Source organism: Myxozyma melibiosi (assembly GCF_037950935.1).
Source record: "Myxozyma melibiosi strain Phaff 52-87 chromosome Unknown BZA70scaffold_1, whole genome shotgun sequence".
In the NCBI taxonomy this organism is placed as follows: Eukaryota; Fungi; Ascomycota; class Lipomycetes; order Lipomycetales; family Lipomycetaceae; genus Myxozyma; species Myxozyma melibiosi.
This window is the reverse complement of record NW_027042915.1, coordinates 1,064,550-1,082,727: the sequence shown is the minus strand read 5'-3', so window position 1 is coordinate 1,082,727 and position 18,178 is coordinate 1,064,550. Positions and strand designations below refer to the sequence as shown.

The 18,178-nt window shown below is 51.6% G+C and overlaps 11 protein-coding genes across 11 annotated transcripts; 3 read left to right on the top strand and 8 right to left on the bottom strand.

The window, feature by feature from the left end:
• BZA70DRAFT_271292 (GPI transamidase component PIG-U) lies at nucleotides 1–1,811 on the top strand. Its single transcript, XM_064911455.1, has 6 exons — nucleotides 1–183; nucleotides 258–322; nucleotides 389–576; nucleotides 644–744; nucleotides 809–1,300; nucleotides 1,361–1,811. Exons 1-6 carry the CDS (start codon nucleotides 42–44, stop codon nucleotides 1,591–1,593), a joined length of 1,221 nt encoding a protein of 406 aa, XP_064770472.1. The 5' UTR covers nucleotides 1–41; the 3' UTR covers nucleotides 1,594–1,811.
• On the bottom strand, nucleotides 1,471–2,634 carry BZA70DRAFT_14195 (acyl-CoA N-acyltransferase). The gene is made up of 3 exons (XM_064909637.1): nucleotides 2,202–2,634; nucleotides 1,809–2,141; nucleotides 1,471–1,735 (listed from the first exon to the last, which is right to left on the bottom strand). Exons 1-3 carry the CDS (start codon nucleotides 2,549–2,551, stop codon nucleotides 1,630–1,632), a joined length of 789 nt encoding a protein of 262 aa, XP_064770471.1. The 5' UTR covers nucleotides 2,552–2,634; the 3' UTR covers nucleotides 1,471–1,629.
• BZA70DRAFT_271287 (uncharacterized protein) lies at nucleotides 2,592–3,258 on the top strand. The gene is made up of 3 exons (XM_064911454.1): nucleotides 2,592–2,839; nucleotides 2,909–3,049; nucleotides 3,123–3,258. The coding sequence occupies exons 1-3, from the start codon at nucleotides 2,699–2,701 to the stop codon at nucleotides 3,204–3,206; spliced, it is 366 nt and encodes a 121-aa protein (XP_064770470.1). The 5' UTR covers nucleotides 2,592–2,698; the 3' UTR covers nucleotides 3,207–3,258.
• Nucleotides 3,242–4,999, bottom strand: BZA70DRAFT_292790 (uncharacterized protein). Its single transcript, XM_064914385.1, has 4 exons — nucleotides 4,752–4,999; nucleotides 4,618–4,685; nucleotides 3,925–4,564; nucleotides 3,242–3,858 (listed from the first exon to the last, which is right to left on the bottom strand). Exons 1-4 carry the CDS (start codon nucleotides 4,807–4,809, stop codon nucleotides 3,380–3,382), a joined length of 1,245 nt encoding a protein of 414 aa, XP_064770469.1. The 5' UTR covers nucleotides 4,810–4,999; the 3' UTR covers nucleotides 3,242–3,379.
• Nucleotides 4,988–6,977, bottom strand: BZA70DRAFT_271283 (uncharacterized protein). The gene is made up of 4 exons (XM_064911453.1): nucleotides 6,709–6,977; nucleotides 6,450–6,643; nucleotides 5,644–6,417; nucleotides 4,988–5,590 (listed from the first exon to the last, which is right to left on the bottom strand). The coding sequence occupies exons 1-4, from the start codon at nucleotides 6,802–6,804 to the stop codon at nucleotides 5,482–5,484; spliced, it is 1,173 nt and encodes a 390-aa protein (XP_064770468.1). The 5' UTR covers nucleotides 6,805–6,977; the 3' UTR covers nucleotides 4,988–5,481.
• Nucleotides 6,978–7,044: 67 nt separating this feature from the next.
• BZA70DRAFT_271282 (zinc cluster transcriptional activator) lies at nucleotides 7,045–9,043 on the bottom strand. Its single transcript, XM_064911452.1, has one exon. The coding sequence runs from the start codon at nucleotides 8,900–8,902 to the stop codon at nucleotides 7,520–7,522; it is 1,383 nt and encodes a 460-aa protein (XP_064770467.1). The 5' UTR covers nucleotides 8,903–9,043; the 3' UTR covers nucleotides 7,045–7,519.
• Nucleotides 9,044–9,328: 285 nt separating this feature from the next.
• On the bottom strand, nucleotides 9,329–11,030 carry BZA70DRAFT_14160 (CENP-Q, a CENPA-CAD centromere complex subunit-domain-containing protein). Its single transcript, XM_064909634.1, has 6 exons — nucleotides 10,641–11,030; nucleotides 10,159–10,586; nucleotides 10,017–10,101; nucleotides 9,791–9,955; nucleotides 9,626–9,712; nucleotides 9,329–9,567 (listed from the first exon to the last, which is right to left on the bottom strand). Exons 1-6 carry the CDS (start codon nucleotides 10,641–10,643, stop codon nucleotides 9,415–9,417), a joined length of 921 nt encoding a protein of 306 aa, XP_064770466.1. The 5' UTR covers nucleotides 10,644–11,030; the 3' UTR covers nucleotides 9,329–9,414.
• On the top strand, nucleotides 10,865–13,796 carry BZA70DRAFT_14156 (exocyst complex component Sec6-domain-containing protein). Its single transcript, XM_064909633.1, has 6 exons — nucleotides 10,865–11,030; nucleotides 11,094–11,121; nucleotides 11,186–11,290; nucleotides 11,350–11,415; nucleotides 11,473–11,644; nucleotides 11,701–13,796. The coding sequence occupies exons 1-6, from the start codon at nucleotides 10,999–11,001 to the stop codon at nucleotides 13,608–13,610; spliced, it is 2,313 nt and encodes a 770-aa protein (XP_064770465.1). The 5' UTR covers nucleotides 10,865–10,998; the 3' UTR covers nucleotides 13,611–13,796.
• On the bottom strand, nucleotides 13,637–15,406 carry BZA70DRAFT_271276 (P-loop containing nucleoside triphosphate hydrolase protein). Its single transcript, XM_064911451.1, has 8 exons — nucleotides 15,096–15,406; nucleotides 14,990–14,999; nucleotides 14,852–14,914; nucleotides 14,759–14,778; nucleotides 14,636–14,698; nucleotides 14,494–14,565; nucleotides 14,181–14,441; nucleotides 13,637–14,118 (listed from the first exon to the last, which is right to left on the bottom strand). The coding sequence occupies exons 1-8, from the start codon at nucleotides 15,143–15,145 to the stop codon at nucleotides 14,109–14,111; spliced, it is 549 nt and encodes a 182-aa protein (XP_064770464.1). The 5' UTR covers nucleotides 15,146–15,406; the 3' UTR covers nucleotides 13,637–14,108.
• Nucleotides 15,403–16,843, bottom strand: BZA70DRAFT_271273 (uncharacterized protein). Its single transcript, XM_064911450.1, has one exon. The coding sequence runs from the start codon at nucleotides 16,605–16,607 to the stop codon at nucleotides 15,849–15,851; it is 759 nt and encodes a 252-aa protein (XP_064770463.1). The 5' UTR covers nucleotides 16,608–16,843; the 3' UTR covers nucleotides 15,403–15,848.
• Nucleotides 16,844–16,908: 65 nt separating this feature from the next.
• On the bottom strand, nucleotides 16,909–18,084 carry BZA70DRAFT_14105 (apolipo protein O-domain-containing protein). Its single transcript, XM_064909630.1, has 2 exons — nucleotides 17,689–18,084; nucleotides 16,909–17,607 (listed from the first exon to the last, which is right to left on the bottom strand). Exons 1-2 carry the CDS (start codon nucleotides 17,779–17,781, stop codon nucleotides 17,011–17,013), a joined length of 690 nt encoding a protein of 229 aa, XP_064770462.1. The 5' UTR covers nucleotides 17,782–18,084; the 3' UTR covers nucleotides 16,909–17,010.
• Between the last annotated feature and the right edge of the window lie 94 nt (nucleotides 18,085–18,178).

The window sequence follows — 18,178 nt, the reverse complement described above, 5'->3', positions numbered from 1 at the left end:
GTGGTATTTCTTTATGATATAGAAGCAGCAGAACGACAAGAATGCAGGAAAAGCAGAGGATATTAGCGGTCTTCTTTGCAGCAGCGCTGCTGCGGATCGCGACTAGTCTGGGGTTCCCGGGTATCCACGCGGTGCTTGACCAGCGGGTCGAGCTGACGACCGCGAGCTCTTCGTTCAAGCAACGTGTGTTTTTCTGTCTGATGATTGCGAGGAATTGTTTTGCTGGATAGTTTGCTGACTTTTGAGTGTCTGTGTAGTGAGAGAGGGATTGTATCTCTACAAAATGGGCATCTCGCCTTTCGACGGCGGCGTGTATCATCAGGTACTATCTTCGCGATCCCCCCGCCATATCTGATCCAACACTAACCCGCGCTTTTCTACATCACAGGCCCCGTTGCTACTCTTAATATTCGACATTCTGCAAAAGTACTGCGGGTCAATAGACGCGAGCAGTATAGCCATTAACGCGGTGTACTGCGGGCTGGATTCGCTGGCTGCGTGGTTCCTGGTCAAGATCTCGCAGTCGGGCAAGTTTGCTGGTAAACAGAAGCTGGACGGGTGGATCATTGCCTCAATGTCTGTTTTCTTTTTGCTTCTGTTATAGTGTTTTGAGTGGTTTATGCTGATAGCGGGTGTTATGCAGATACCTACTTAACCCATTGGTGATTGCTACGAATCTGGCGCGGTCTACATCGGTGTTTTCAAATACTCTGATATTCGGCGCGATCTACTTCGCCAACTGCTGTAAGTGTCTGACTTGAACTTTCAATTCCTTAAAAGAATTCATTAACTAACAGCACAAAAACAGCAATTCCACTCTCAATTCTCTGTCTCGCCGCCGCTTCCAACCTCAACATCTACGCAATCTACCTCCTCCCGCCCTTCATCTTCCTCTGGTGCCCCACCAAGTCCGTCGCCAAATGCGCCCTTTCAGCCGCCACCTTTGCCGTCTCCATGGCCGGCTTCACTTCAATCGGCTACTTCATGTCTGACGGCTCTCTGCAGTACCTCCGCTCCACCTACGGCACGCTTCTCTTCTTTTCAGACTTGGTGCCAAACATCGGGCTCTGGTGGTACTTCTTCATGGAGATTTTCGATTTCTTCAGACCGCTGTTTACGTACATCTTCCAGCTGTACTCGCTGATCTACGTACTTCCTCTGACGCTGAGGTTGCATCGCGAGCCGCTGTTTGCGGTAGTGACAATCATGGGCATCACTTTGATCTCAAAGTCGTACCCCGAAGTTGGGGATTTGGGCGTCTACATTGCTCTTCTGTCGCTATATCGCCATATTTTCACAAGTACGTTCTAACTTTCGTTTTTTCTGCTCTTATGCTGGACTACTAACAACCTTGCAATAGACGTGCGATACACACTCCTGTCCGCCCTAGTGGTCATCCACGCGCTCGTGCTGGCGCCCAACTTTTACCATCTCTGGATCTACCTCGGCTCAGGCAACTCGAACTTCTTCTACGCCGTCACGCTCGTGTATGCGATCGGCATCATGCTGATCCTGACGGACACTTTGCGGGCGACGTTGCGGATCGAGTTTGATGGCGGCGAGGAGCCGCGCAAGGCTGTGGCTCAGATATAGATGAGTAATTTTTTTATTTGTTTGTGGTATGCTGTGTTATATGCTGGTTGGTGTGAGTGTCTTTTCCAAAATCCAATATGACGGCGGTAGCACTTTATTCCGCAAGACTGTTGGCTCGGGAGAGAAATCTGTCGGCGTATACCTAAAGCGATGTTATGTACATATCAGCACTCGGCAATTCACCTACTACCAATAAAAGAAAGAAGAATACACACCCCATCCGCGTATAAAACTCGTACGCCGGATTCGCGCTAAACACCGTCAACATACACTTTGGCAACCCGACGCTCGCGCCGACGGTCTCGATGATCTCCAGCACGCGCCTGCCGAGTCCCTTCCCGCGAAGCTGGGGCGGGAGTTGTAGTTCGTAGCAGTAAACTACTGGTTCGTCGTTTTCCCAGGTTGCCATGAAGCTTGCAAAGCCGAGTGGAGAGGAGGTGGTGGGCTGTTGAGGAGGCGAGGATTTGATGAGGATGTAGATCAGACCTGGCTCTTTGAGCTCTGCCATTCTCTCTCGTGAAGTCCAGCCCATGGTCGAGGATTTATACCTACCCGGAGATCGTCAGCTATTCTTTTCGTTGGCCGCAGGAGTACTAGAACCCACTTACAACTGCATCATATTCTTCTTCATAATCTCAAAACAAGCAGCAAACTCCTCCGCCGCCAACTCCTCCCCGCGCACGAGCGTCAGGTACACTTCCTGTCCATCGTCGTCGTCAGAAGTGCTGATATTGGCGAGTAAACGCCCGAATCGCTGGTTCAGCTCCTGTGTCGAGACGCGGCTGTGCAGGTCCTGAACAATCGCGTCGAACCGCTCGTCGCGCGTCTCTTCCTCTAGCTCGTCCTCGTGCTCTTCCTCGTCGTCCGCGTCTAATTCCTCATCCTCCTTTTCTCCTCCATCTTTAGCAAGTTCTGACGGCGCTGTTGTCATTTTATAAACTGCGCGCAGCAAGTTCATCGCGCGGACGAACAACCACGACCTGCCGTACGCGTCGCGATATCAGCAGCCTCGAATTGAATTTTTGGGAGGTTTAAACCTTCTTCTTTCTTCCCACTTTCAACTTTTTATTCCTTCTCGCATCGTGTTTTTTTGGGTACTCGCGCAATGCAGATTGACGGGATAATACGGAGGCGGTTAATAGTATCAGCTGGAGCTGCTGCTTTTGCGTCGCGGATATGGTTCTCGTCGTCGGCGCGGTGTGTTGCCAGATTCGACTCTCGAGACCCGCCACTGACTCTTGCCCACGTACGTTCCTTCTCAATCCCCTCTCTCTCTTCTGTCTGCTCTTCAGTCACTAACGCTGCAATCCTACAGTTCGTCCAAGCCTCGGCCGCGCGACAGCTCTGGCGCACTTGTCTCCGCACAATCAAAGGTCTTCCGGACCGCGCGACGCGGAAGGAAATGGCGAGTTGGGCGCGCCATGAGTTTGAGTCTCATCGCCATGAGCGGGATCTGGTATGTTTCTGCACTTATAATATTCTTGTATTTTGATGCGGAGTGCTGATGAGAGGGGTGGTTGTGGGTACAGGAACAGATTAAATATCTGATTGCGAATGGACGGAAGCAACTTGAGATTATGGCAGAGACGTTGATGAGATCCGGGGTTCGATAGCCTGAGTTTGTGTGTTATAGAATAATTATACAAAAGCCAGAATTAGAATTGCATTTTGCTATAATACCCAGATAAACGCCGTATGCCATCAAAAACACAACAAAACCTCCTCTACGTTTGTTTCCTTCACTTGGCAATGATATGCTACGTGACCCAAAAAGCAGACTAATTACTCAAAACCGCAGCCTCAACCCATCGTCGTCGTCATCGTCCGATTCACTGTCGGAGAACTTGCGGATAATCGCACTTTTGTTCAGACGTGACCTCTGACTCTGACTTGTTGTCGGCGGTGTGGCTGCAGGAACAACAGCAGCAGCGGCAGCTCGACGTCGTTTCTCAGACGGACCTTGTGCGCTCGACACCTCGGCAACAGAAGACGGCACACCGTCGTCCTCACGCACCCGTCTAGCCGCGACGCCGGACCCTCCAGACGCTGTATTCGAGGACTCCTCGTCTGCCTCCTCCTCCTCCACCACCACCTCCTCCGCAGCACGTAAAGACCCTATAGTCTCAGGCGGCATCGAGAACGCAAGCGGATCCTCTGTCGTTTCGTTTGCAGCGTCGCGATTCTCTTTGCCGCTCGCGATTCTGCTGGTTGGTTTCTTCTTTGTTGCTGCTGAGCTGCCGCCGTCGCGCGGGACGAACCAGTATGCTAGATTAAAGCACGCGTCAGATGCGGGTTGAACTACTATGTGTAGAGTAAGATGAAAAGACATACCGTCGCCTAGACCGTAGTCATTCGGCTTATACTCTTTCAGACTCACAAACCGCCGCCCGGTCTCCTCATCAGCCGTACTGTATACCGACACCTCCCTCATAGACCGCACACTCGCAGCACCTCCCTGTCGCACCCTGCGGAAACGCTTGAAATTAGGACGTCCGGTCCATTCCGGTTTCCAATGCACCGATTCTGAGGCAGTGGCGAGTGATGAGGGAGGGTTTTGGCTGTTTTGCGAGTTGTATGCTGAGGATGAAAGGGCGGGTGAGGAGCTGCGCAGGATCGCGGAGGTATACTCGACAGCGTAGAGCGGACCGTCGTCATCTTCTGCCGTAAATAACTTTCTCTTTTCGTTCGCGGTGTCGGGCGCAGGGATTGGAGCGACTGATGCCTCAGGCGCAGTCTCTTCGTCTTCGTATTGCATGTCAATATCGGGCACGCTCGATTCGACAACCACGTCGTCAGCCACCGTGACCGAATCAGGCTTGCTTGTGTTCAACGGCAGAACAGTCATTTGTTCGTCTTCCTTGTCCTCGGTAGCTAACCGCCGCCGTGTGCCTGTTCGTGCACTAGTTGTTGGTCGTGATCTTGAACTGCTTGCGCTGGGGAGCATCATACTCAGGAGATCAATCTCCGGTTCCTAGCATCGTCTATCAGCAGCAGTCCTGTACCAAATACAAAATCATAAAATACCTTCTCACGCTGCCGCCGTCGTCGTCGCTCAGCGACAGACATCTGCACGCTCTCGTTCACGGATTGGACTGTAGGAGAGAAACAAGTTGTCAGACACAGCAATGGCTTCGTTACAACTGACATTTTCTCGTTACCTTCTGAATCAGAATTATCATCATCATCTGTCCTCCGCCCTCGCATCTTCTCTCGCATCCTTCTCCTCTAATCAAAAGCAGAGCTCAACACTCAATCACCGAGCTGTCCGAATCTGCTCGTCGCGTCGCGGCGCGCGTTCATCTGCCGGCGATCCACACAAACAGAAGTTAATCACGTGACTGATCTGACGTAATTGGGCGCGAACTGCAGATCGATGACGTGCACGCGATCAATTTCCAGAATGGTGATTTAGGTGAGGTTTGTGATGATCCCGGTGATGTGATGAATGAGATAAGTGGTGATGAGGTGGATGAGTTGGTTTAGTGTAGAGGAGGAAAGGGGATGTGGAGAAAGATGTAGAAGTAGAGGTCTGGATTGCTCGTAACCTGTAACTACTGAATCGGATTCATTTTCATAATGACAAAGAAAGAAGAAAAGCACGTACTCCAAAAGAATAAACAAGACACATAAAACAGCAGACAAAAAACCGTTGTGCACGTCAGACGCAAGAGCTTTTGCAGCCATCATTTATACAAGACATAAGACAGGCGTGACGCGACATGTAAGAATAAGAAGAGTCGTAAACCGAACCAGAAAGTGAAAGAGAGCAAAAAGATGAGGGCAAGATTAAAACAGAGTCGTGATGCAAGGCAGGTCAATATACAAGGCTTATACTACAGAAAGCACAATGAGAAGTGAAAACGGAGAAGGAAGATGAGAGGACGATGATCATTGATCGGATTCGTCGCCGAAAGAGCTGGTGGAGGGCCACAGGTTGAGATAACTTAGCCGTTTGGCAAGAGCCTTGTGGGCGGCAGTCGAGAGGTGGACAGCGTCCCTGGAGTAGTGTTAGTGATGGGAAAGTTGTAGATGAGAAAGGAGATCACGTACCAGAAAAAATGGGTCTCTGGCTTGGAGCAGAGGGTGCCCGAGGCATGGTCGAAGCAGGCGTGCGAGATGTCGGTAAAGCCGCTTGCAGCAACACCGGAGATTGACCGTGCGAGCCAAGAGTTGGTTTCAAAGATCTGCGCAGAGCCGATCGTGCTGTTCCAGCGACCGAGGTGGATGAGCACTTCCTGCTGCCAGACCTGGGAGAGATGGACAGCTTCGCGGAAGCGGTGCATGTAGCGGTCGTTTTCGGTGAACCTTTGCTGCCAGATGGGGAGCAAGGTGACGTCGATTGCGTTGAGGAAGAGGAAGTTTGACTGCGGGAAGCCCTCGGCGATGTTTGCGGCGATGTCAAACATGAGCGAGACCGAGGACGCGATCGCGTTTGTCCGGTCCTGGGTGTTGGGCAGGATGGAGATGTACTGGATGATGTCGTTGATGCCAAAGTAGAAGGCGTAGAGCGTCTCGCGGTTCTGCTGCAGACGCATGCGGTTCACGGCCTCTTCGGCCTGCGCGCGCGAGAGCTTGCGGCTGTCGACGAGGTCGTCGATGGTGTCGAGGTCCTCGCGCTCTTCGGCGAGGATGGTCGCGTTGCGGATGTCGACAAAGTTGCTGTACTGGCTGATGAGGTCGGGCACGGGCGAGCTCACGTACTGGTTTGTGATCTTTGCGCCGCCGTAGGCAAGGTCGAGAAGCTCGCGGCAGCCGTACATCTGGCAGAGATACTCTGGCCAGACGGGGCCATCACACCAGCGGCCGTGGTTGCCGCGGCCAAACCTGCGCTGGCGACGGGCGGGGGATCAGATGACTCAGAGTTGGAGGAGGAGGAGGAGGAGGAGGATTCAGAGGAGGAGGATTCAGAGGAGGCAGAGGTGTAGAAGATGGACTCGTCGTCAGGGATGACGGGCCGGCTGTCGGAGGCGGAGAGGACGGAGGAAGGGGTTGGTCTGCGGGCGTCGTCGGACCAGGAGTCACCGAAGACGACGATGGTGGGGGAGAAGGGCTCGTCGGAGGAGGAGGAGTAGAAGGGGTTGAAGCGGGAGGAGGGGGGGAGTGGGGGAAGAGGACGGCGGAGAGGAAGAGGTAGCAGAGGGAGCAGACGAGGAAGAGGATGGCGAGGGAGAGGAGGGAGGGGAAGAGCTGGCGCCGAGCGAGGACGCGCATGGTGAGGAGGTGAGGAGGGAGGGAGGGAGGTGAGGAGAGAGGAGAAGAAGAGGAGAAGAGTAGTAGAAGAAGAGTAGAAGAAGAGGAAGAAGTCAAGGAGATGGTTCAATATCACAAAGTCAGAAGAGGCGAAGGAGCGGTTTCATTTACTTTGATCGACAACGCTGAGGGTTTTTCCAATTATTTTATTTTATTTGTTTTGTTTATTAGTTACTGTTTATTGTATTTATTATAAACATAATCCACATATCTGCCACTATCGTCAACTATCATCATTCTGATCCACCGCAATCTCCCGTCGCTATCTCCTTCGGGCTCGAGCAATCCTCATTTCCGCCTGTTTGCACCTGAACAAACCCTAATCATCACCGCCCCGAACCGGAGCCCGGCCAGTCCGAGAAGAGAGGAAGAGGAAGAACAGAGGTTACTCGTCATCGTCGTCAGTGTTTGTCCTGTTCGAGATACAGTCTAACAAGAAACATCGGTGCTCTCCCTGAACTCGTCACTCGTCATCCTCCTCTTCCTCATCCCTCGCCGACGCGTCTTCTGACGTAGACTCTCCCGGGCCGCGTAACCCTCTTCCCCTTCTCGGAATTAGAGTCTGCCCCGAAACCGTATTTGTCTGCACCCTTGATTAGAATAGTCTATTTAGCAAACATAGTAAACAATAACCACACGCGTAGACCCTCGTCACTTTCAGTTCACTTCAGTTCACTCAGTTGTGGATAGGGATAAAATTCCCTATTATACAACTCGGAATGTTGTATCGGTCCCTCCGTATCGTAAAACTAAAACAGCACTGCCGCTGCGTCTGCCCATCCCTCGACTTCAACGTACAGCTCGTCAACACCGCCTTCTGCCCAGAGTCAAACGCAATATTCCCGTACTTTTCCCAGTAATTCACCACTGAGTCCTCACTCAGCACCTCGTATATCGCAATCTTCCCGTCCCGCAACTCCTCCACCGGAACCTCAACCAGCGCCGCAAACTCCTTGTTCCCCCGATATATCTCCCCCGTCCGTCGCCACAGACACGCCGGAATCGCCATCGACGTAAACACCCGGTCGTAGTCCAGCAGCATCCGCTCAAACGCCTCCTCCACCAGCACCAAATCAACATCAATCAGCGTCTGCGCAATCGCCCGAAACGCGGGCCGGAATATCGACAGCGGCTTCAGAATCCGCTGCCTCGACCCCGGCGCCATATGCCGGTCCATATACCGCTGTAGCCGCGCATACCCCTTCACGTAGTTGTACGGCGCCAGCAATCCCGCCTCCAGCTTTGCATTAATAACCTGCTTCAACCGCTCCTCCGGCGTCCGTCCCGGCCCATCCGCCGGATCCGCAGCCGTCAAAAAGAACTTGTCCTTCGCCGTCTCTGGCATATGAATCGGCGTCGTCGCCGTCGTCAGCGTCAAATTCCCATTCGCCCGTGCCGAAAGCGGATTATGCTGCTCCTGCTGATGCTCTGGCTCCTCAACTTCCTCTTGCTCCGCCCCAATCTCTGGTAAACTACTCCGAAACACCACATTCTCAGACACAGTCGGCGTCGGCGCCTCCATCAACCCCCTGCTCTTCTCGCCATTCTTATTGCTCACCGCCGGCGGAATATCCTCAATCATCGTCAGAAAATCATTCAGCGACGAAAACTCACTCCCCGCCCCTTCACTATAAAACAGCGGCTGCTGGTACGGCGTCAGGTTCGTCAACAGATTCGTCGACCCGCCCAGGATCGATGCCCATTCCTCCGGCGACGCGTGCGTACTCTCGTCAATCGACAACGGGGCCCCGATATTTTGCTGTCCTCCTGCTTTCCCCTCTCCACCTTTTTCTTCCTTAATTGGCTGCTGCTGGGCCCCCGGCGATCCTTCCTTTGATTCATCGCGGCACAGATGCCCGATATTTCGCTTCACGCACCTCGAGCACGGCCTCTGGGAGTCACACGTCATATGCGACCGTCGACAATAAACACACGCGTGGTCGACCTTCCGTCTCTTTGATCCTCGTGAACTACCTCCCCCGGACCGATGATTCTCCGACGTTTCTTCCGGCGAGTCAGCCCCGCTGCCACTGCTCTGAGACCCACTGTTGGGTGACATATTCTGTCGTGCTCCTGTTCCCTGCGCTGTTCTCTCTGCTGGTTTAAGAAAGCTATTCAACCTAATCCACCGCGCGTCAGCTCAACTCTCAACACCATCAAAAACAAAACAAAAATCTACCTGCTATTCATCTTACTCACACCCTCCCCATCCAGCTGCTCATTCAAATCCGCCATCGTCGCATTAGCCAACGTGTGCAGATTTATCGCGTCCAGACTATGCTGCGCGCCCGTCAGCCCATGCGTCTCCGTCTCCGTCTCCTGCTTCAGCTGCTGCTGTCCCTGTTCTTTTCGCAAAGCCAACAGTGCTTCATCCGCTGCTGCTCCGCTTGCAGCACTCATTCATAAACCTCTCGTCCAATTTTCTGCTGAGAATAACTCTCGTTCTCTCGACGTAGCGTGCAACGAAAAAAGAACGGAGGGCGTCGGGAATTTCAGGAATGAGCGCGTCCCTCGCTTGAATGCGGAGTATTTGATCACCTAACCCAATTAATGATGTAAGCAATGATGTAATCACTCCCGCAGGGAGAACAGCGCGCCGGCGACCTGACGCGTAGCAGACAACACCTCGTCGAGACCTGCGATGTTGGCACTCATCGACGCGAGATGCGGGCGCAGTCGTTCGAGCAGGTTTTGGATGTCTTTGTCGTTCGTGGTCTGCGGGTCCTGCGTAGGTTGTCAGCAGGCGTTTGATTCCATATACAAAAGTAGGATACGCGCATACCTGATAGTCGTGCAAAACAAAATTGATGCTCTCTGCGTCGTCTCCTTGCGACTCTATTTCAGAGGAATCACGGAACAGTTGATCCAACTAATCAAGCATAAACAAGTTAGTCACAAACAGTCAAAAGTCGTATCAATCATACCACCACCATCATCAAACTCATACCTTCTTCTGCTGCACAGCCCTCGACATCTCCTGTGATTTGGCGTTTCGTTTCAATGACTGCAAATACACATTATCCTCCTCAATCGCCTTCTCCTCTGCCGTGATCTCGGCTTCCAGCGTCGTGATCTGCCGGACATTGCTCGCCAGAGCTGTCTCGAGCTGGGCCTAGATTGCACTGTCAGATCGCTCCACATCAGCTAATTAGGAGAGAAAAATGTATACACACGTTCATCTCCAATGTCTTTTCGTACTGGAAACTCCAGTCCTTTGTGCTTGCCGGAACAGGCAATCGTCTCAGCTTCCGCTCGAACCTTCAAAACCACGTCAGTCCTGCTGTCTTTCCCAAACCACAAATGAACAAAACCCACTTTTCCAAAAGCCCCGCGATAACCTCCTGCGCGGTCCGTCGATGTTCCTCCGTCGTGAGCGAGCTGTAGATCGCAAACGACACCGACTGCATCACCTTCAGAATCTCCTCTCGCGCATTATCCGACAGCGGCACCCAGTCCGCAATCTGCACCTTTCGCACCACAGGCACAAGCCGCAGCGGATTCTCATTAGCTGGCTCTTCCTGTCCTTCCTGCTCGGCTTGGTCATCTTCTTGAGGAGGAGGAGCACGAGACTTCTTCGTCGTCTTGGGGGATCGTGAGGTCTCTGATTTCGCTTTCCGCTGCGGATTCTCTGCGAATTTCTTCTTGACTACCTTTGCAGATGATTTCTGAGGCTTTGGTTTCGCAGGAGCGGGTTTGGTCTTCCGCGCAGTCTGGGGTTTGCTCTTTGAATTTGTTGTTTTTGCCTGTGCAGTGTGTAAGTAACCGTCCCGAGCAAGCCGCGAAGACGCTATACGCACCATTGTAGTCAGATCCACAAATCGCAGCTAGATAGATCAGAATAGTCGCTTGTCAACCTATCCTGAGTCTTTGCGGTATACTGACACAGTAACCAAAGACTGATATTGTAGCGCTGTTTACGAACGCGCCGGCGTGCCTGAAACACAACAAAGTGCACGTGACATATACGTTTTTGCGATCACCTCTAACGCGATTTGGCGATCACCGCGATATAGACTTCAGGGCCCTGGCTCGAGGCATTCAGCTGTTTCAACAAACGCGTTGACTATTCTTCCTACAATCGTCTGCCTGTGAATTATACTCTGGATTATGAGGTGAAGTGGTGCAAGTATAGAACAGTCAAATCAATCCTGAGCCATGGGTGAGCCGAGCGATAGCGCGATCAGCAGGTATCTAGACTTATCTCGTTGCCCCTCCCCCCTCTACAGTGAACTGACTCTTGAATGATCTAGTCTGGCGGAGTTACTCCGGTATCCCGATGTACGAGACCATCGCTTGCTTATTGGTAAAGGTGCAAACAAGCTGACGACATTGATCTGTTTAGGACCTTGCGAAAGTTCCCGCCATCAAAGAACGGTTGATTCGGGATAAGGCGGCAATCGAGCTCCAGATCAAAAGCGGTCTGCAGACGCAGCTTGACACTACTCTTGTATGCTATCTTGTGATTTCTACACTAAATGCTTTGAGTTACTAAATTTATGGTATTAGAATGGTACACGGAATTTATTGGATGCAAAGGCGCTCGTTGCTTCTTTGGGAGAGGAACTTCAACACGTATGTCCACCTTCTTCCATCAACTGACTGACGCTTTACTGACTGCTGTGTACGCAGCTCAACATACTATGTGCAGAAGCAGATAACCTCGTTCCGGGCTTTCAACAAATCAATCGCGTCTCCCGAGTCCGCCGGAATTTCCTAGCCGTCGAGGATGTGATCCGCAACTTGAAAGAACTACCTTCTCAACTAGATGAAATAGAGGCTATGATTGAAGAAGATGGAAAAGGTATGAAGGCTGGACTGTACAATCAAGACGCAAGAGCAAAGACTAACTGCTACTAGATATCTTTGGACCGATGACAAACTTCCTCACCATCCACTTTCGACTCTCACGTCTCCGCGATTTCCAAGACCAGACAATGGCGCAGGCCGCAAAAGCAGGTCCAGCACAACAACACACCCTCTCGAAGCACTTTGCCCGTCTTAACAGTGTTGTCCAAGAGTTTGAAGCGATCCTCTTTGATATCGCGCAGAATCTGCTCGAAGTTCTGCGGGAGGGAAACGCGAGCTTGATTGTCCGGTGGGCAAAGATCATCGATATCGACGAGCGGCTGGATACAAAAGTCAAGATATTGAATTCAGCGTCCGACTCGCAAAAGGAATTGGCGGCGCATCTGTCGATGAATGGATCGAACGCGCTGCTGACGAGTCGGACGCTGAGAAACTATGACGACAAACTTACAGAGTACATCAAACTTGGCGCACAAGACGTGTTTCGGAACTGCGTGACCGCGTTCCCGAATGATCCGACTACTTTACTTGATAATCTGTACTGGATCATGCGAGATATCTTGGCGGCAAAAGTTGATCTCACGACATGTGTGCCCGAGAGCTGGAAGATCACAGAGCGGTTCGTGGCCGCGTACCATCAAGAGACATATGTCCTGTTCAAGTCTCTGCTGACGCAGGATACCGAAGCAGGACTACTCCTCAAGATTGTGCGGTGGTCACAGAAATACAACGATACAATGACAAACGAGCTCAAGATTCCGAAATCGCAGCTGACACCTCCGTTACTCGATGGCCAGGAGCACGAGATCCTGGGCGACTACATGCGGCTGATTTGTCGGAAACTGGACGAGTGGATGCAGACGGTTGCGCGGTCGGAATTCACGGAGTTTAGAGAGCGCAAGAAGGCGCCCGAGTCTGATCCGGAGATGAAGTACGGGCTGGAGAATACGCCGATTGTGTTCCAGATGCTGAACCAGCAGATCAACGTCAGCATCGACTCTGCCGAGATCCGAGTGGTCTCGGGGGTTATCCACGAGTGCAAGCGGCAGCTGATTAATCGCCAGGAGCAATGGCTCTCGACCCTGCGGGAAGAAATCCAGAAATCAAACGCGAGCCCGGAAGACGTGCCGGGCGGTGTGCTGGAGTACAGTATCGCGGTCGCGAACGACCAGATCCGCGGCGCGGATTACACCGAGAACATTATCGAGCGACAGATCAACACGAACGTGGACGTGCTCGTGCATTCGGACGGAGACCGCGATCTGCAGTCGCGGATGGTGCAGGAACTTGAGGACGCGATGGACGGGTTTATTGCGACTTCAAAGTCGTGCATTACCGAGCTTGTCGGGATGGTGATGTATGACATCCAGCCGTCGCTTGCGGGACTGTTCAAGCAGGGATGGTATAGTCCGCCGGTGCAGACCACCGCGCCGGACGGAAGCATGGCTACGGAGCCCGGCAGCGTGATTATCCAGGAAGTCATAAACACGTTCGAGGACTACAGCATCGAGCTGCAGGACCATCTCAACCCCGACCTCTTCTCGATCTACATCGACGACCTCCTCGACGCGACTCTGGCAGGCTACCTCGGCGCGATCCAAACCAAGGGCTCGACCCTTTCCGAGCGGTCGATCGAGCAAATCAAAAGCGACGTCGCGCTGCTGTATCCGTTCTTCACCGCCTTCACCGACAGCGAGTACGTCGAAGCGCAGTTTGCGAGCATCGAGATCCTGATGGCGCTCATCACGGCGGACAAGTTCGAGGCTGTGGAAGAATTCAGACGGTTGAAAGAGAGTTTTCCGGACTCGTCGCTCAAGTTTGTCGAGGACGTGCTGCGTGCGCGGGAGGATTTGGATTCGAGAGCGACGAAGGAGTATTTGGAGGCGGTGCGGAGTGCGTGTATGGATCTGATTATAAACACGGGGGATCAGCCTACGTATTTTTCACGGTTGTATAACTAGAATGTGTTTTTAATGAATCTTTTAGACCACCTTGTAAGAGACACAGCGCGTCAGAAACCTTTATTAAAAACACACGGAAACAAAAGCATAAACAAAAGATTAAACAAGATACTAAAAACCAAAACTATAACAACACTGTCGGAAAAAATAGAAATAATTACAACTCCGTAGCTGATCCACTGGATATACAATCAGTGAATAATAAAAATAGAAACTATCGAGGTCCTCCGACCGAGTTGACACGATCGCTTGAGTGGTTATGTATCTGACATAAGACAGGATTTGAACCTGGTTGAGGTTTTTTGGTGATGGAAATCGTTGTAGGGGGAATAAAGCAGTTTGTTACAATGACGGAACAATCGGGATCCTGATCACATTATGTATACTGACGTCCGATGCGTATGGTGGATGGAACATTGCTTGATCTTGTGGGTTGGAGAAAGAAGGGGGAATGTACAGGATATTGGAAGGAAGGATGTTTGAAGATAGTAGAGGGGATTAGTTGGACCTAGATATAAAGAGATTAGCAGCGTGTTCGGATGTATAATTAGACTATAAGAGACGACGCACTTTGAAACCAGCCAATTCAGCACCGCATCCACGTTCACGTTCTCCTTTGCCGAGATAGAATAACACGAGACCTCTCTATCGTCGACGCTCTTGAGGTTCATGACATCGATAATCGCGTCCACGTCGTACGCGTCCGGCAGATCGTTCTTGTTTCCCAGCACGAGAACCGGAATACCTTCTAGTGACGGCTTCGAGACCAGCGCTTCGAATTCCATGCGCGCGACTTGTAGTGTGGCGGGGTCTGCGGAGTCGACGATGAATCTGCAGAAAGTTAGTGTCGAAAGGTGGTGAGAGGAGGGGGGGAGAGACTTACAGTATGGCGTTGACGCCCTTGCAATATCGCTCCCACATTGATCTGAATCTCGGCTGACCGCCCAAATCCCAACTATATATAGCAACAAGGGTTAGAAATTTGGTCGGTCTGGTAGATAGAATGAGGAGAGAAAGTAGCTCACCATTTTATTGTCACTCTTCCCTTCCGCACCCGCTTCATTGAAAATCCGATCGTAGGAATCGAGCTAGAATCACGTCAGACTTTTTGCGTCCTTGCATTACTTTAAATTAGAAGAACCGCTTACTCTGAAGTGAAATCGCCGCCCTATGAAATATTGCATATCTGATTAGAACCTGCCGATATAGATAGACTGGAAGACCGTTTGGAGATGACTTACCCCCAGAACACGCAATAATGAGGTCTTTCCCGCGTTTTGCAGGCCGAGTAATGTGATATCCATCTATACGATAAATTAATTGTCAGTGGTTAAAACACTTTGAAGCGGTGGTAATCTAGTAACGGAACTGGAGGATACCTCAGACGACCTAGATGTAGAGCGTGGTGGTTAGTCTCTGCACATCGACAATCAGCAATACCGCAGCACCGCCCAGCGTCCGGCTAGAAATATGAAGGATACACACCAGAAAAGCGAGAGGATGTACTCGTACAGCCGAGAGAACCAGGACGACATTTTGAGAAAGTAGTAGGTTGTGGCAAGTAATCGGTAGATAGAACGAGATGCTGCTGAGTGTTATATATCCAAGACTATATTTTTCAGTGCAAAAAGAAGCTGTGCATTGAAGATCAAACGACAGAAGAAGCAGCTCTTGAATTATACAGAGAAAGAAAGATATATGGAGATGTAGACGATGAACGATGTCGACGAAGCAAGTCTCGGATAAAGTTGAAGCCTTATCTTCTCCCGCCTTACGCCCGGATCCGGTTTGAGCTAAGCTTACGATGATCTCTTTTCTGGTCTTTATGTTTTTCTGCCAGTTTACGTGCTTTCTGTGCTGCGATTTTATTCTGATTATACAAGATTTTTCTCTATGAAGTGCATCTTTGCTTTGTTTTTGTCTTTTACACGGCTGGGAAGGCTGACGGCATCATCGCGCTGATCCGCAGCATAGCAATTTAAACACCATCAAACTACCACTTTCACCAAAATCCATCGAACTTCCTGTAACCACCAAAACAACATAACAACTTCTGGAGAATCATTTTTGTTATTAATATACAAATGCAATCACATATACGAACGAGCATCTGTCGAGCACTCGCCGCCTCAGGATCGTAAATATTCGACGGGAACCCGCCTTCCCAACCAAAAGCAAACCAACACAAACATAACACGACATATAAAATCAATAGAGTAATAAAAACCAGGCTAGCTTCTAGCTGATCGCCAATGACGAATACACCGACGACGACGTCTTTTCTTCAACCTCCTCTAGTCCCTCCGCGGCAAGTTCCTGTGCAGCCTGAGCCTCCTGCTTCGCCATCGCCTCGCGCATCTGCGTGTACGCCCGGTTCTTGGTCTCTTTAATCTCCACTATACTTCTCGTGTAAAACTCGTCCACCGAATTCAGATCCTCCTCCATCTTGGCCACGCGCTCCTTCAGCTTGTCGATGCCGTCCCATATGTTGGCTGTGGTGTTCCCCCGCGCCGCGAACAGGCCCGGGGGAATGATCTTGTCGGATTGGTAGGCCGAGCCTAGGATCTGCTCCATCCATTCATGGTGCCGCGCGTATCTGAGCGTCGAGATGTCGCGCGCAGAGATGCTGTCGAGCTCGTCGACCGCGCCAAACATGTCCTCGTCGTCGAGCGACATGAGCACGTTATGCTGGGCTGCATAGACCGACGCGGGTAAAGCGCCAGGCTGGCCCGGGGCTACGCCTACAGCGGGGACAGGTGCGGCAACAGCCGGGGGAGGAGGAGGTGGTGGAGGTTGCTGCAAAGGCAGGGCGCCGGGCTGCGCGCCGGGGGGAAGCGGCATGTGGGGAGGCAGATGGGGGTGGCCAACTGCCTGGGGCGGCATTGGCGGGGCCGCGTAGGGTCCTTGGGGTGGCATGTGAGGAGGCATCGGGCCGTCCATGCGCATTCGCTTGGATGCCGGCGACATGGGCATCTGCGGTGGGGGGTGTTGATACATGTTTGCGATCTTGCAAGGCAGTCAGAGTAGGTATTCAGAGACGAAGCAGTCAGATTCTCATAAGATCAAGTACACGGCAGACACAGCCGAGTCTCTTCCCGGGGATTCAAACGTGTTTTGGTGGTTCGCGTTCTGGATGCGCGCTGGCCGAGTCTGAAAGCTGAGCTGAAAGCTGTGATGCGGCGAGCAATGACCTTCGCGCGCAGTGCCCCAAAATAGTGATTATGTAATGTGAGTTCCTACTGTGCTTCCAGATATCCTGGTGATTTTTGTATATCTTGACTACTTGTAATTATCTGGGGTGTTTGGAAGCTGCTTTGAGACTACAAGAGGACGTGTAATAGTAGGGACATGACTTTGATTCTAGATGCGCCAAATACAAAGATAGAGAGCACTCTAACATTTACTTCTTCTCCTGCTCATCCTCCGAGACAAGCAGACCGGTCCAGTCCTTGATAGTCTTTCGGGTAGTCGACACAGTGCTGTCGAGTGCGGCACGCGAGTCGCTCTTGATCTTGAGCGCAGAGTGATAAGTATCAACAACAGCCGCCTTGGTCTTCAAGTGCGCGTCGGCGACGCTCGGGGCCATGACCTCGAACTTCCAGAGCAAGTTGCCGACGTTCTCAAAGGTCTGGGGAAGGAAGTATGCAAAGGCGGCGGTTCCGACCGCGGCGGGGCCCAAGACACCGCGCAGCAAGATGTTGCGCTTGCGCAGAGCGATGTTGGTGGAGAGGGTCAGGACGAGGACGTAGATCAGGTCGGGAAGCAGCGGCTCGGATTCGCTCTTGAGCTCTGAGACGGTGCGCGTGACTGTCGACTCTGTCTCGAGGTATTTTTGCATGCCGATGTCGAGATGGACTTTGGCGAACGAGAGCGCTTTGGAGAGGTACAGACGGCCCTCGCGGACGTAGGATTCGAGAACAGGTGGGGGCTCTTTGATGACGGTGGCAGCGGGGCTGGGGTCGACAGGAGGCTTGTCGTCGTATATCGGCTTCTTCTCCTGGAGAGTGAGTTAGTATAGATAATAGGGAAGAGAGTTGACAGCAGATAGTGCATAGAAGAATAGCAAGAGACAACATACGGTCTCGGCGTGGATGACGGGAATGTTGGAAAGAGCAAGAGCGGTGCCGAATGCACCGATAGCAAGACCACTCCGGACACGCTGCTGTGCCATTAGCCTGCTGGACTAGAGAAGCGAAATGATGAGATCGTTAGTATGTGTTTTAGTAATATGTGTGTAGGGTGTTTCGGACACTGCTGGATGCCGGCAGACAGAGAGAAGGGCGGAAGAAGCAGATGGAGATCAACCACCTAACTGAAGCAAAGAAGAAGAAGAAGACATTGGAAGACATACAAAGACTCTGGAGTACGACATGATAACTAGAAAACAGTCAAACTGGTCGAGATGCGATGATTGCGGGGAGGACGAGGAAGTGAGAGCTCTTCTCGACGATGAGTTCGGGATTGGTTAGGCGGCGGCTTCTCGCTGTTACTAATACTTTACTAACCAACATGACATAATTCATGACTACACATGATGACATAATTTATCACCGACAAAAATCCGAAGC